Genomic DNA, 13652 nt, shown 5'->3' with positions numbered 1-13652 from the left:
CACTACACTGTCGCTCTGTATTCTATGATCCTATAGTTTACTGAGACACTACACTGTCTCTGTATTCTATGATCCTATAGTTTACTGAGACACTACACTGTCTCTGTATTCTATGATCCTATAGTTTACTGAGACACTACACTGTCTCTGTATTCTATGATCCTATAGTTTACTGAGACACTACACTGTCTCTGTATTCTATGATCCTATAGTTTACTGAGACACTACACTGTCTCTCTGTATTCTATGATCCTATAGTTTACTGAGACACTACACTGTCTCTCTGTATTCTATGATCCTATAGTTTACTGAGACACTACACTGTCTCTGTATTCTATGATCCTATAGTTTACTGAGACACTACACTGTCTCTGTATTCTATGATCCTATAGTTTACTGAGACACTACACTGTCTCTGTATTCTATGATCCTATAGTTTACTGAGACACTACACTGTCTCTCTGTATTCTATGATCCTATAGTTTACTGAGACACTACACTGTCTCTGTATTCTATGATCCTATAGTTTACTGAGACACTACACTGTCTCTCTGTATTCTATGATCCTATAGTTTACTGAGACACTACACTGTCTCTATGTATTCTATGATCCTATAGTTTACTGAGACACTACACTGTCTCTGTATTCTATGATCCTATAGTTTACTGAGACACTACACTGTCTCTCTGTATTCTATGATCCTATAGTTTACTGAGACACTACACTGTCTCTGTATTCTATGATCCTATAGTTTACTGAGACACTACACTGTCTCTATGTATTCTATGATCCTATAGTTTACTGAGACACTACACTGTCTCTCTGTATTCTATGATCCTATAGTTTACTGAGACACTACACTGTCTCTCTGTATAAAGAGCGTCTGATAAATGCCTAAATTACAAATAATAAATGTTATGGTTCTTGACGTGAAAGGTTTGAACGGTATGTGTGTTATGACTCTAAGGTCATATATGTATTTTCCTGTGTGTTTCCCTATGTCTTTTTCCCTCATTGGTGTGTATGTGAATGAGTGGTGAGGAGTGACTGATTGAGTACCAGCTGGTGTGTAGAAAGTACTGTTCCTGAAGAAACAGTGTGGGATCGCTAAGGATGAATGTTGATAGTATCACACTAGGAAGTACTGTTCCTGATTAATTCTGTCTTACCTATTTATATTACATATTGTGATGTCACGTGAAGTTTGACCAATCCAAAAACGGGCGGAATAATAATAATAACTAGAAAGTACTGTTCCTGAAGAAACAGTGTGGGATCGCTAAGAATGTTGATAGTATCACACTAGAAAGTACTGTTCCTGATTTTGTCTTACCTATTTATATTATTTATATTGTGATGTCACGTGAAGCTTGACCAATCCAAAAACGGGCGGAATAATAATAATACTAATAACTAGAAAGTACTGTTCCTGAAGAAACAGTGTGGGATCGCTAAGGATGAATGTTGATAGTATCACACTAGAAAGTACTGTTCCTGATTAATTCTGTCTTACCTATTTATATTACATATTGTGATGTCACGTGAAGCTTGACCAATCCAAAAACGGGCGGAATAATAACTAGTGGAAATAACATTAATGTGATCGCTGAAGCGATCCCACAATTAATTGCATTTTAATGGCGCTTTTCTAAGTACTCAAACTTACTCAATGCGCTTTGAGTAAGTTCATGGTTCATTCATTCATACATTGGGAACTTCTAGGTGGAAGATGCTGGTGATTGGCTCCTGTGACCAGGCTCACCTATAAAGCTGATTCTGACCATATAGACATATGAAGGCTGGGTCCTAACAATGACCATAGACATATGAAGGCTGGGTCCTACAGTAACAATGACCATAGACATATGAAGGTCCTACAGTAACAATGACCATAGACATATGAAGGCTGGGTCCTAACAATGACCATAGACATATGAAGGCTGGGTCCTACAGTAACCATAGACATATGAAGGCTGGGTCCTAACAATGACCATAGACATATGAAGGCTGGGTCCTACAGTAACCATAGACATATGAAGGCTGGGTCCTAACAATGACCATAGACATATGAAGGCTGGGTCCTACAGTAACCATAGACATATGAAGGCTGGGTCCTAACAATGACCATAGACATATGAAGGCTGGGTCCTACAGTAACCATAGACATATGAAGGCTGGGTCCTAACAATGACCATAGACATATGAAGGCTGGGTCCTAACAATGACCATAGACATATGAAGGCTGGGTCCTAACTGACCATAGACATATGAAGGCTGGGTCCTAACAATGACCATAGACATATGAAGGCTGGGTCCTAACAATGACCATAGACATATGAAGGCTGGGTCCTAACAATGACCATAGACATATGAAGGCTGGGTCCTAACTGACCATAGACATATGAAGGCTGGGTCCTAACAATGACCATAGACATATGAAGGCTGGGTCCTAACTGACCATATACATATGAAGGCTGGGTCCTAACAATGACCATAGACATATGAAGGCTGGGTCCTAACAATGACCATAGACATATGAAGGCTGGGTCCTAACTGACCATAGACATATGAAGGCTGGGTCCTAACAATGACCATAGACATATGAAGGCTGGGTCCTAACTGACCATATACATATGAAGGCTGGGTCCTAACAATGACCATAGACATATGAAGGCTGGGTCCTAACAATGACCATAGACATATGAAGGCTGGGTCCTAACTGACCATAGACATATGAAGGCTGGGTCCTAACAATGACCATAGACATATGAAGGCTGGGTCCTAACTGACCATATACATATGAAGGCTGGGTCCTAACAATGACCATAGACATATGAAGGCTGGGTCCTACAGTAACATGACCATAGACATATGAAGGCTGGGTCCTACAGTAACAATGTACTTCTGTGATGAGGAGAGGAAACCTACCCAGATTCTCCTTCAGCAGCCAGGTGAGAACTGAGTCTCTGTAGGGAATGAAATCACCTCTACGCTTCCTCTTACTGCTCTGCTGTTAGAGGAGAGGGGAGGAGAGGAGAGGAGAGGGGGGGGGAGGGGAGGGGAGAGGAGAGGAGAGGAGAGGAGAGGAGAGGAGAGGAGAGGAGTGGAGAGGAGAGGAGAGATGAAAATAGAAGTTCAATATTATACTGTGAGGGACTGGAGCCAGAGATTCCATCCACTCTCATTGTATGTACATTAGGCATGCAACGATTCATCGAAAATCGATTTAAATTGATTCAAAATGGTGACGATTTAAATCAATTTTTAAAAAAAAGAATTGTGATGCAAAAAAGGAGCCAGAAGAAAAATTTGGAAAACTTTAGTTAAACTTGCAGAGTGACGCATTACTTTACCTGGTTTACATCTTCTGATATACTGGAATGTTGACATGAAATAATAATCCTGTTTAGTGTTTCATTAGAGCGAGCGTGAAAAAATCAAAATACAGCGTGTAGTGACGCTGCTGGTAAACACACGTTGAAAGGCTAGGATAAAGATACCAAGGATTGGACAGTGATGTCACTGTTATGCAACACAGAAGTAGCACGGACGTACGCCATTATGTTTGATGATCTTTGTAAGAGAATTGATAGTTTTCAGTCAATGTATTGAAAAGAGGATAAGAGAAAACACAGCATTGTAAAAAAAAAATGCGTTTAAAAAATCGTGAACAATCGTATGGTGAACCTAGTATAGTGATTCGAATCGTATCGTGAGATGAGTGAATCGTTACATGCCTACTGTACGTCTCAAATATATATATTTTTTTAACGTGATGTTTAGTCTTGGTCTCCGTTTTACTTGAATTCATCAAGTATTGTTTTATTCTGTTGGATTCTTTATTCACTTTATGAGGAAGGAGGTCACTGAGAATATTCCATGATTTTCCAAAGGTTCAGTAAAATCACTGTTTTGGCTGGCATGGGGACAGGAGACGGATGAATGAATGAACTCATTCCTGGCAGTGAATGAGTTCATTGTCTCAGCAGCAGATATGAACAGTAAACACATGTGAAGGTGTCAGGAGTGTGTTTACATTAAACAGGTTTAACAGCTTCTGGAAGCCCACGAATACACTTATGAACACAATAACCTACTGTTCATATCTGCCCTATAGGGCTGATATGAACCTACAGTACTAGTGTAGTCATCTTACCATCTCTGCCAGGGCCGATATGACCTTCCCCAGGGTGGTCAGAGACTTGTTGATGTTCGCTCCTTCCTACAAGCGCACACACACACACACACACACACACACACACACACACACACACACACACACACACACACACACACACACACACACACACACACACACACACACACACACACACACACACACACACACACACACACACACACACAAGGTTTAGATCTAAATTGTCTTGGTAGGATGTGTTCTAAATGACCAGTAAGATGTTTATCACAGTGGTTTCCAGCGGTGGAAAAAGTACTCACATTTTTTTACTTAAGTAAAAGTATCGATACTACAATGTAGAAATACTCTGTTACAAGTGAAAGTCGGAATTAAAAATGTACTTGAAATTTACTTGAACATAGCAGATCTACAAGCTCACAATGCGTCGCGATGCGACGCATTGTGAGCTTGTAGATCGGCTATTTTTCGGCTAATGTTCCACATCACACAATGAATTGGCGGAACCCCCTGTAGCAACTCTGAGCCCCTAGGGGTCCCGGACCCCCTGTTGAAGAGCCCTGCTTTAAAATGTTCCTCATTTAGCTGGGGACCCCCTGGAACTACAACAGGTGATTAAGGGCATGACCTCTCACCTTTAACCTGGTGCCCTTTGCCCCCGACGAGTCGGCACGTTCACTTCCTGCCAAATCCACCAGACTGATCTTACTGACCTGAGAGACAGACAGGCAGAGAGACAGACAGACAGTTATTTTATTTCACTACAAATACACATCATACCTTTAGTACAACACACACACACACACACACACACACACACACACACACACACACACACACACACACACACACACACACACACACACACACACACACACACACACACACACACACACACACACACACACACACACACACACACACACACACACACACACACACACACACACACACACACAGACAGACAGAGACACAGACAGACAGACAGACAGACAGACAGACAGACAGACAGAGACACAGACAGACAGACAGCCTGTCTCACCTTCTCTGTGTCCAGACTGGTCATCTGGTCTCGTCGTTTCTGAGTGAAGACGATGGTGAAGACAGCATGAGAGCGACTGGACGTCTCATTCATGTTGGTGGCTGCTACCGTTCTGGAATATGATATTAATATATGTATTAATAATCTGTTCATTAAGTGGCTGCTACCGTTCTGCAATATAATATTAATATATGTATTAATAATCTGTTCATTAAGTGGCTGCTACTGTTCTAAAATAGTCAATAATCAATACTACTGTGTTTCACATGTGCAGTACTCCAGTCATCTTTTGTTCTCTTGGCTCAGCGCTTTAAGGCAAAACAGTTGAACTTTTAGAGAGGTGTGTCTGTGTGGGAGCGACGGCTCAGAAACATACATTACAAGACTTTGGGTAAGAACAGGGCTGACAGTTGCTCCTCCATTAACAAGCAGGAATTGTGTGGAAATGATCAAACAAAAACATAGGCTTGATTGACGCTTCACTGCGTCATTGAAGCGCTGACACAACGTTGAAGACATGAGCTCAACCTGTATTGTATGGTTAGCATCTCATGGTACATGTCACACATGTCAAAGATTCCATTTCAGTCTCAGATGTAATGGACTGTGTTACAGGCTGTGATCCTGAGCTCTGGCCTAATAGGAAACATAAAGTATCGTCTGAAACAGAGATCATGTAGATGATGCACAACCTGCATCCTGTCCAGACTGTTACATCATCCTGTCAGCAGATCTAATCACATTTAAAGGGATGACATTAACTTTTTATTCCATCAGTGACTCACCTCATGATGTCTCTGATTCATGGAGATCTGTGTTTTTGTTTTTGTCACATTCCTGATTACTTACGATTATTCCAATATTTGATGAACTGAAGTAAATAGGAGGCAACGGTAGAACTCAAAATGTTGTATTTAAGTAAAAGTATCAATACTGCAATGTAGAAATACTCCATTACAAGTAAAAGTCAGGAACTAAAAATGTACTTGTAGGAGCACCCCTATAACACACGTGTGTGCAACGCGCGCGGACACGCACAGTGTCGCACACACTATAAAAACATGCAGACATAAAATGAAAACATTGTGACAGCGCACCTTGACCAATATGAAAACATTACATTGCATATATGTTATGAATAGCATTAAAATGTGAATTACATCAATACATATGAATGACAAAAATATACATGTGAGCCTATATGCAGGGCAAAAAGTGTATTTTTTTCCTAGCAAAAACGAGAGTTATGCATATAACTAAGGTTCTACGAATTCCGGATGACCGCCAGTAGGCAGTGTTTTCAACACCTGGATATCCATCACGCGCTCGCGTATGGGTCGAATATTAATACCAACAAAGTCACTCGTGACCTGTGTACGCGCGCGCCACCTATATAGGTGCGGGAGACACAGCGTTCATCCTCATGAAATCTTTTCGTCGAGAACGAGATTCCGAGTGACAGTCAACTCTGGCGGTCATCCGGAATTCGTAGAACCTTAGTTATATGCATAACTCTCGTTCTACTTCATTCCTACTGACCGCCAGAGGCAGTGTTTTCAACACCTGGATGACTAATACCAACATAGTCACGAGGAACCTGCCCTTACCTGACCATCAGTTGCAGGTAGAAGAGGCCGACAGCACCGCCATCGCCATGGGATGAGGGGCGGCCACATTCACTCTATAGAAGCGGGCAAACGTGCAGGAAGAGGCCCACGCTGCTGCAGCACATATGTCAGCCAGTGGGACACCCCTCAATGCAGCCCAGGAGGTGGACACGCTCCTGGTCGAATGACATCTCACATGAGGAACAGGCAAACCCTTGCGTTCGTAGGCCTGCAGAATGGCCTCAACAATCCAGTGAGAGAGTCGTTGTTTGGACAGAGCACATCCTTTCCTGTGCCCTCCATAACAGAGAAACAGTGCGTCCGACTTCCGAAACACAGAAGTCACATCCACATACTGCCTCAGGGCCCGGATGGGGCACAGCAACCCACGATCAGGATGCGATCCCTCTGCCCCCGGCTGTGGGGCATAAGCCGTCAATCCGACAGGCTGGTTGATATGGAAGGCTGAAAGCCTTTTTGGAAGGAAGGAGGGGTTGGGCCACATAGTAACCCCAGACCCATCCGAAGTCCACCTCAAACAGTCCCTGGCGACAGACAGGGCCTGGAGTTCCCCCACTCGCTTGGCAGATGTAATGGCGAGGAGGAAGGCGGTTTTAACAGACAGCCACCTGAGATCCGCCCGCTCCAGCGGCTCGAACGGTGGAGAACACAGGGCTTCCAAGACCGTAGGCAAGTCCCACGAGGGCACCCGAGTGACATGCGGGGGGCGCAATCTAAGAGCCCCCTTCAGAAAGCGACTCACAAAAGGATGAGATCCCACAGTACGACCGTCCACCAGCTCGTGCTGAGCCGAAATGGCGGCAACGTACACCTTCAGTGTAGAGGCTGAGAGCCCCTTAACCAACAATGTCTGTACATAGCGGAGCAGTATTGGTACCGAGCACCTGACTGGATCCACTTGTTGGCCCTCACACCAACTACGGAACAATTTCCATCTGTTAGAGTACAGCGCTCTAGTGGAGGGTGCACGAGCGTTCAGCAAGGTATGGACAACCGCCTGATCGCAGGAGTTCAGCAGTGAACCCGGCCCCTCAGGGGCCATACATGAAGCTGGAGGCGATCTGGCTGGGGATGCCAAATGCGGCCCCCTATTTGCGACAGGAGGTCCTGTCTCGACGGGAGAGGCCAAGGCGCTCCGTTGAGAAGCCGTCGGATCATGGGAAACCATATCCTCCCCGGCCAGTATGGAGCCACCAGCAGCACCGTGTGACCACATGTGGCTATTCTGTGAAGCGTCAGCCCGAGCAGTGGAATTGGAGGGAATGCGTATAGAAGGCAGTCTAGGGGCCATGGGTGAGCGAATGCGTCCTGCCCCAATGGACTGGTTGGATCCGACAGGGAGAACCATAGTCGACAGTGTGTTGATGTGCTTGAAGCAAACAGATCCACTTCTGCTCTCCCGTACCTCTCCCAGATCTCCTGAATCACTGAGGGGTTCAACCTCCACTCGCCTGGAGGAGGACTCTGGCGAGAAAGCATATCTGCAGCCTGGTTGTGAACACCTGGCAGATGTACTGCCCTGAGACTGGCCAGGCGAGGAAAGGCCCACTGAAGGAGTCTCTGAGCCTCCTGCAGAGACTGCCTGGACCTGACACCTCCCTGATGGTTCACATGGTAGACCGTTGATGTATTGTCTGATCGGACAAGGACATGTTTTCCTTCCAAGGCGGGAAGGAAATGTTTGAGGGCTAAGTACACTGCACGGAGCTCCAGCGCATTTATATGTAGTAGCCCCTGCTGAGGGCCCCAGGTTCCTCTTACGGTCCTGTGACTCCACACAGCCCCCCAGCCTGAGAGAGATGCATCCGTCACCACTATCTCCCGGCGAGAGGGCAGTGAGCCCATGGCGACGCCCCGGCATAGACTCGCCCTCCTTCTCCAGGGTTCTAGCAGCCGACGGCACTGGCTGGAGTTCCTCACCAGCCTCTTCTGGTGCCTCTTGGGGTCGAGGCCCAAGCCGTTGACCAACCGCTGCAGGGGGCGCAACGAAAGGAGTCCCAGGGGCACAATTGCGGATGCCGCAATCAATGTGCCCAGCAGACGAAGGAGCAGGCCGTATGTCGGCCTTGTACTTCCCCGTACACGAGCGACAAGGGCCACAATGTCGTCCACTCTCCGTGGGGAGGGGCAGGCCCGCATTGAAACCGAATTGAGGGCGATGCCGATGAACACAACAGTTTGACTGGGAGCCAGAGAGCTCTTGGCGAGATTCACCGTGAGCCCCAGCCGTGCGGCATGGGCCAGAAGGGTGGACGTATCGCTGAGTGCCTGCTCTTGGTTCGAAGCACATACCAGCCAATCGTCTAAGTACGGGAGGATCCGCATGCCTCTGGCCTGCAGCGGAGCAAGCGCCGCCGCTACGCATCTGGTGAAGATCCGGGGGGCGAGAGAGAGCCCGAATGGGAGCACCCGGAACTGATAAGCCCGCCCTTTGAAGGCAAAGCGGAGAAACTGTCTGTGGTGTGGTGCTATTGGCACATGAAAATAAGCATCTTTCAGGTCGATGCTTGTGAACCAATCGTTCTCTGCCACAGTCTGGAGAACATCCACTGTGCGCAGCATTCGGAAACGAAAAACCTTCAGGTACTGATTCAACTGCCTGAGGTCGAGGATCGGCCGAAGGCCGCCGTCCTTCTTCGGAATAAGGAAATAAATGGAGTAGAACCCTCTTAGCTGAGCTGAACCAGGTACATACTCTATGGCTCTCTTCTCTAGGAGCTCTGAAATCTCCCGGCTGAGGGCTTGAGACCTCAGCGGGTCGTCGACCACCGTCATCCGTACCCCTGTGAAACTCGGGGGCCGACGATTGAATTGAATTCTGTAACCCTCGGACAGCGTTGCCACCACCCAAGGGTCTGGAGTCAAGGCTTCCCAGCGGCTGAGATGTTGTGGGGTGAACCGGCTGGGGCCCGGGTCGGGAGAGTCACCTCCGACTCCCCCGGCCCTGGAATGGTTTAGAGGATCGGCCGGCAGGGGCCCCACGCCTAGGAGCCCTGCCTGTGGGCGGCCGGAAAGAAGGCTCTTGGGGGCCCTGTTGGGGTTGGTCCTGCCGAGGAAAGGGACGTCTGGCTCCCGAGGAGCTCTGGCCCCTGGCTGCTGGGTAAGAATTGCCTGTGCGTCTAGGCTGAGGTGACGGTGCTGGGCGTAAGTCCGCAAACTGGCGCCTGGACCTGTTCGCTTGAACACTACGCTCCAGGGCCTCTTGAGCTGCGGGCCCAAACATCTGGCCCGGAATGACAGGTAGTGTGCGGAGTGTCCTCCTGCACCCCTCCGACAACGGGGACTGGGCGAGCCACACCTGGCGACGAGCCAAAGTCAGAGTGGACATCAGTCTGCCAAGCTCCCTCGTCATATAAGCGAAAGCGTGGAGTGAGGCCTCACTCAGGCTCTGTGACGGGGCGTCACCCCCCGCCGTGCGGAGGGACTGGTCTAGGGCCAGTATAAGGTGGGAAAGAGAATTTCCGATACGCGCCGCCCGAGCTGCTATATCGTAGCTCCTGGTGAGGTAGTCATCGGTGACCCTGCATTGTGCTCGTGGGCAACGAGCATCCGGTCTGAGGGCCTCATCTGGGGACAGTATTAAGGATGCAATGGCAGGGTCCATAGCCGGCACGCGGTCTAACCCATACTCCCCCGCTCTGTCCATGGACGCCAAGGTCCTGCAGTCTCGTGACAGGTGGAGACTGGCCTTGGCCCTGGGATCTGACCAACATTGCTGAAGCTCCTTGATGAAGTCCTCAGACGGTGGCACACTGAAAGAGGACTGCTGAGCGTGCCTGAAGAAGGCATTAGGAGGGGGGGCCTCCCCAGGGGGGGCCTCCAGTCCAAGCTGTGACAATGCCAGCTGAACGGCCTCCCTAGCTGCATTGAGCCCAGGCACATGAGCATCTGCTCCAGACCCCTGAGAGCCTGTCACTGAGCGGGTGGGGGACCCCCCCTCTTCCTCCAGGACCTCCTGCTCTGCCGTTCCGGACGCAAACTGGGAGTCCGAGGCTGCAATGGACATAACATCGTCCTCATGTTGATCAGCAACATCGACCGTATCGTGGCCATAGTTCCCATCTGTAACCTGGAGTAGAGGAGCTGGGGCCACAGCATCGGTGCGGGGAGCACCAGGCTGCAGGTTGAGGAGAAGGGCCTTAATTTGAGCAAACTCCGAGGCCAATGTGTCCACCTTGCGAGACAACGGATCGTCCTCCTGACGTCTCCTCTTGGCGCCTGAGGTCCCAGTAGATAGGCGCTGGCGTTTAGAAAGGCCCCCTACAGGGCTCAAGACTGGCATTCCTGAGGAAGGCATCTCTTCTCCGGTATCCTCCTCAGCCATAGCCAACCTCTCTTCCCTCTCAGCGGAAGACATGATACTGCAATTAGCGCAAGCGTCCTCCGTTAAGGCTTGCCTCAGATGCCCAATGCCAAGACAGTGTGGGCATAGGTCATGGCCATCTTCCGACCCCAGAGCAGCCGAGCATGTGTTACAGACGGCGTACATCGCCAGCATGGCAGCACCAAAGCAGCAGTGGAGCGAGACACACTCCCAATGCCAATTGCTTACGGTACAATACAGTGGGCCACACCGTGGTTACGCTTTTTTTTTTTTTTTTTTTTCTTGCTCTCTTGTCGAGCGACCAGCAGCAGCGGAGCGAGACACACTCCCAATGCTAGCGGTATATTAAAGCGGCAGAGCGAGACACACTCTCAACGCCAATCCTCCTTTTCCTTTTTTTTTCCTGTCCAGCGACCAGCAGAAGTGGAGCGAGAGACACTCCCAATGCTAGGCTAGCAGTATACTTTTCCAGTAAAAGCGGCAGCGAGACACTCAACGCTAATACTCCTCTCCTTTTTGTCCTTTTTTTTCTCTTGTCCAGCAACCAGCAGAAGTGGAGCGAGAGACACTCCCAATGCTAGGCTAGCAGTATACTTTTCCAGTAAAAGCGGCAGCGAGACACTCAACGCTAATACTCCTCTCCTTTTTTTTTTTTTTTTTTTTTTTTTCTCTTGCCCAGCGACCAGCAGAAGTGGAGCGAGAGACACTCCCAATGCTAGGCTAGCAATATATATCTGTTTATTTCCGTAAACACAGCCCAAACATTCACTCACCGTCGCCGATGCACAGCTATGGCTCCATGCCTGGACCGCCTCGATGTTATTGTCGTTAGCCACGGATGCTAACAAGCAGCCGCTAACTCCATTCACCGTTGCTGCAGATATGCTGCAGCTATATGCTTCCTCTCTTTTTCCTTGTCCTTTTCTCTTCCTTTTCGGTTCTTTTCCGATGCCCCTGTGAACGGGGTAATCCCCTATGAACGGGGTAATCCAATATATAAATCAGGCTACGCAGTCTCTGGAGGACGAACGTGGTCCGTAGCTCCAACCGTGTTGGTTGCAAGACTTCACGCGCAGCTGAAGTTGGTCGACCTTACGCTCCGGAGGCGAAAAGATGAAAGAGGATGAACGCTGTGTCTCCCGCACCTATATAGGTGGCGCGCGCGTACACAGGTCACGAGTGACTTTGTTGGTATTAATATTCGACCCATACGCGAGCGCGTGATGGATATCCAGGTGTTGAAAACACTGCCTCTGGCGGTCAGTAGGAATGAAGTAGAACCTACATTTCTGGATGTGAATAGTTTCTAGTAGTTACAGCAAGCACAACTTATATCATTTATCTGAAGCTTGCTCCAGTCTAATTTCCCACTGCATAGTCACCAGCAGTTACTCATGATGAACGTTGGATGGTTTTTCTAGTGATAAGGCTACAATACAGCAGGATATTATTGCATGTCTTCCATACACAGCCATATGAACACTCATTTTCATGGAGAGATTATCTCGGCAGCATTGTAATTGTTATCGTGTGATCCCGTATACCAACCACAATGCACCTGATGTGTGTGTTCCATCCATAGCTTATGTGTGTTCATTGAAGGAAGATTACATGTTTTTGCTGCTGTTATGAATGTCATCCCATCACGCAGAGAATGTTGTCCGAGTGAATTTCATGGGAAAGTGGAGATGTTTGACTAAATACACGTTTTCTGCCAGAACTTTTAGTTAAAACAGCTGACCCAAAGTCGTGCAATTAATTATGGCAGAGTCGCCTATGTCCTACACAAGGAGCACTGAAAACCCTCTATGAAAATGCATTGTGTTTTCTGTGGCTGTGTACAGTATGTATCTAATAAATGCAATGTATGGAATTAAGCTGCAACTCTACTGACGAACGGTAAGACAGAATGTAGATGCTGGTTTTATTTTACAAGGCCACTAACACTGCAGAATAAAATTAACTGCTGAATGGGGTTTGAATTGACTTTTATCAGACACTGACAAGCTCGTCGGTCAGATGACCGACCAATCGGTGGACGGGCTCTGTCTGGCCTCGTCCAAGGTTGCAGTGACAGCTTTGTGTCAAAGTAACACGAAAACAAACTAAATCAATCCAAAACCCAAATCCTATTTTTACAAGTGAGGGGACGGTGCTCTCCCGTGCTCCAACTCCACCCCTGGTCCAGACACCATCCACTATAGCAGGGCTACTCAACTTAAGATGGCTCAGGGGCCACTCAGCAAAATACCAAAAGTCCAAGGGGCCGCCATAAAAATGACGGTCCTATTTTGGATTTTTCGATTTTGTAACACACAAGAAAATGTACATTTTGACATCATATTCTTTTCACTGTACCAGTTTATTTTGTGTGTATGTCCAGTGGCATCAGTTCAGCAAAAGCTAAGGTATGGCAAGGTTAGGGTTGCCAACTCCCAGAGATTGAAATAAGGGACACCTATCCTGGGCGCGCGGCAAAGCATAGAAAACTATGCATTATA

At 47.7% G+C, this 13652-nt stretch overlaps 1 protein-coding gene across 1 annotated transcript in view; it reads right to left on the bottom strand.

Moving 5' to 3' along the window:
• The window catches only part of LOC308102289 (kinesin-like protein KIF1C), an 85115-nt gene that overhangs the window by 41456 nt on the left and 30007 nt on the right, over positions 1-13652 (bottom strand). The window contains exons 8-11 of the mRNA XM_080451934.1: positions 5200-5311; positions 4793-4870; positions 4158-4223; positions 2930-3011 (exon numbers count right to left, since the gene is read on the bottom strand). Of these exons, the coding sequence (XP_080308060.1) occupies positions 2930-3011; positions 4158-4223; positions 4793-4870; positions 5200-5311 (338 nt within the window). The remainder of the gene's footprint in view (positions 1-2929; positions 3012-4157; positions 4224-4792; positions 4871-5199; positions 5312-13652) is intronic.

Source organism: Gymnoscopelus braueri (assembly GCF_963280865.1).
Source record: "Gymnoscopelus braueri genome assembly, chromosome: 15".
In the NCBI taxonomy this organism is placed as follows: domain Eukaryota; kingdom Metazoa; phylum Chordata; class Actinopteri; order Myctophiformes; family Myctophidae; genus Gymnoscopelus; species Gymnoscopelus braueri.
This window is presented reverse-complemented; position numbering and strand designations above follow the sequence as displayed.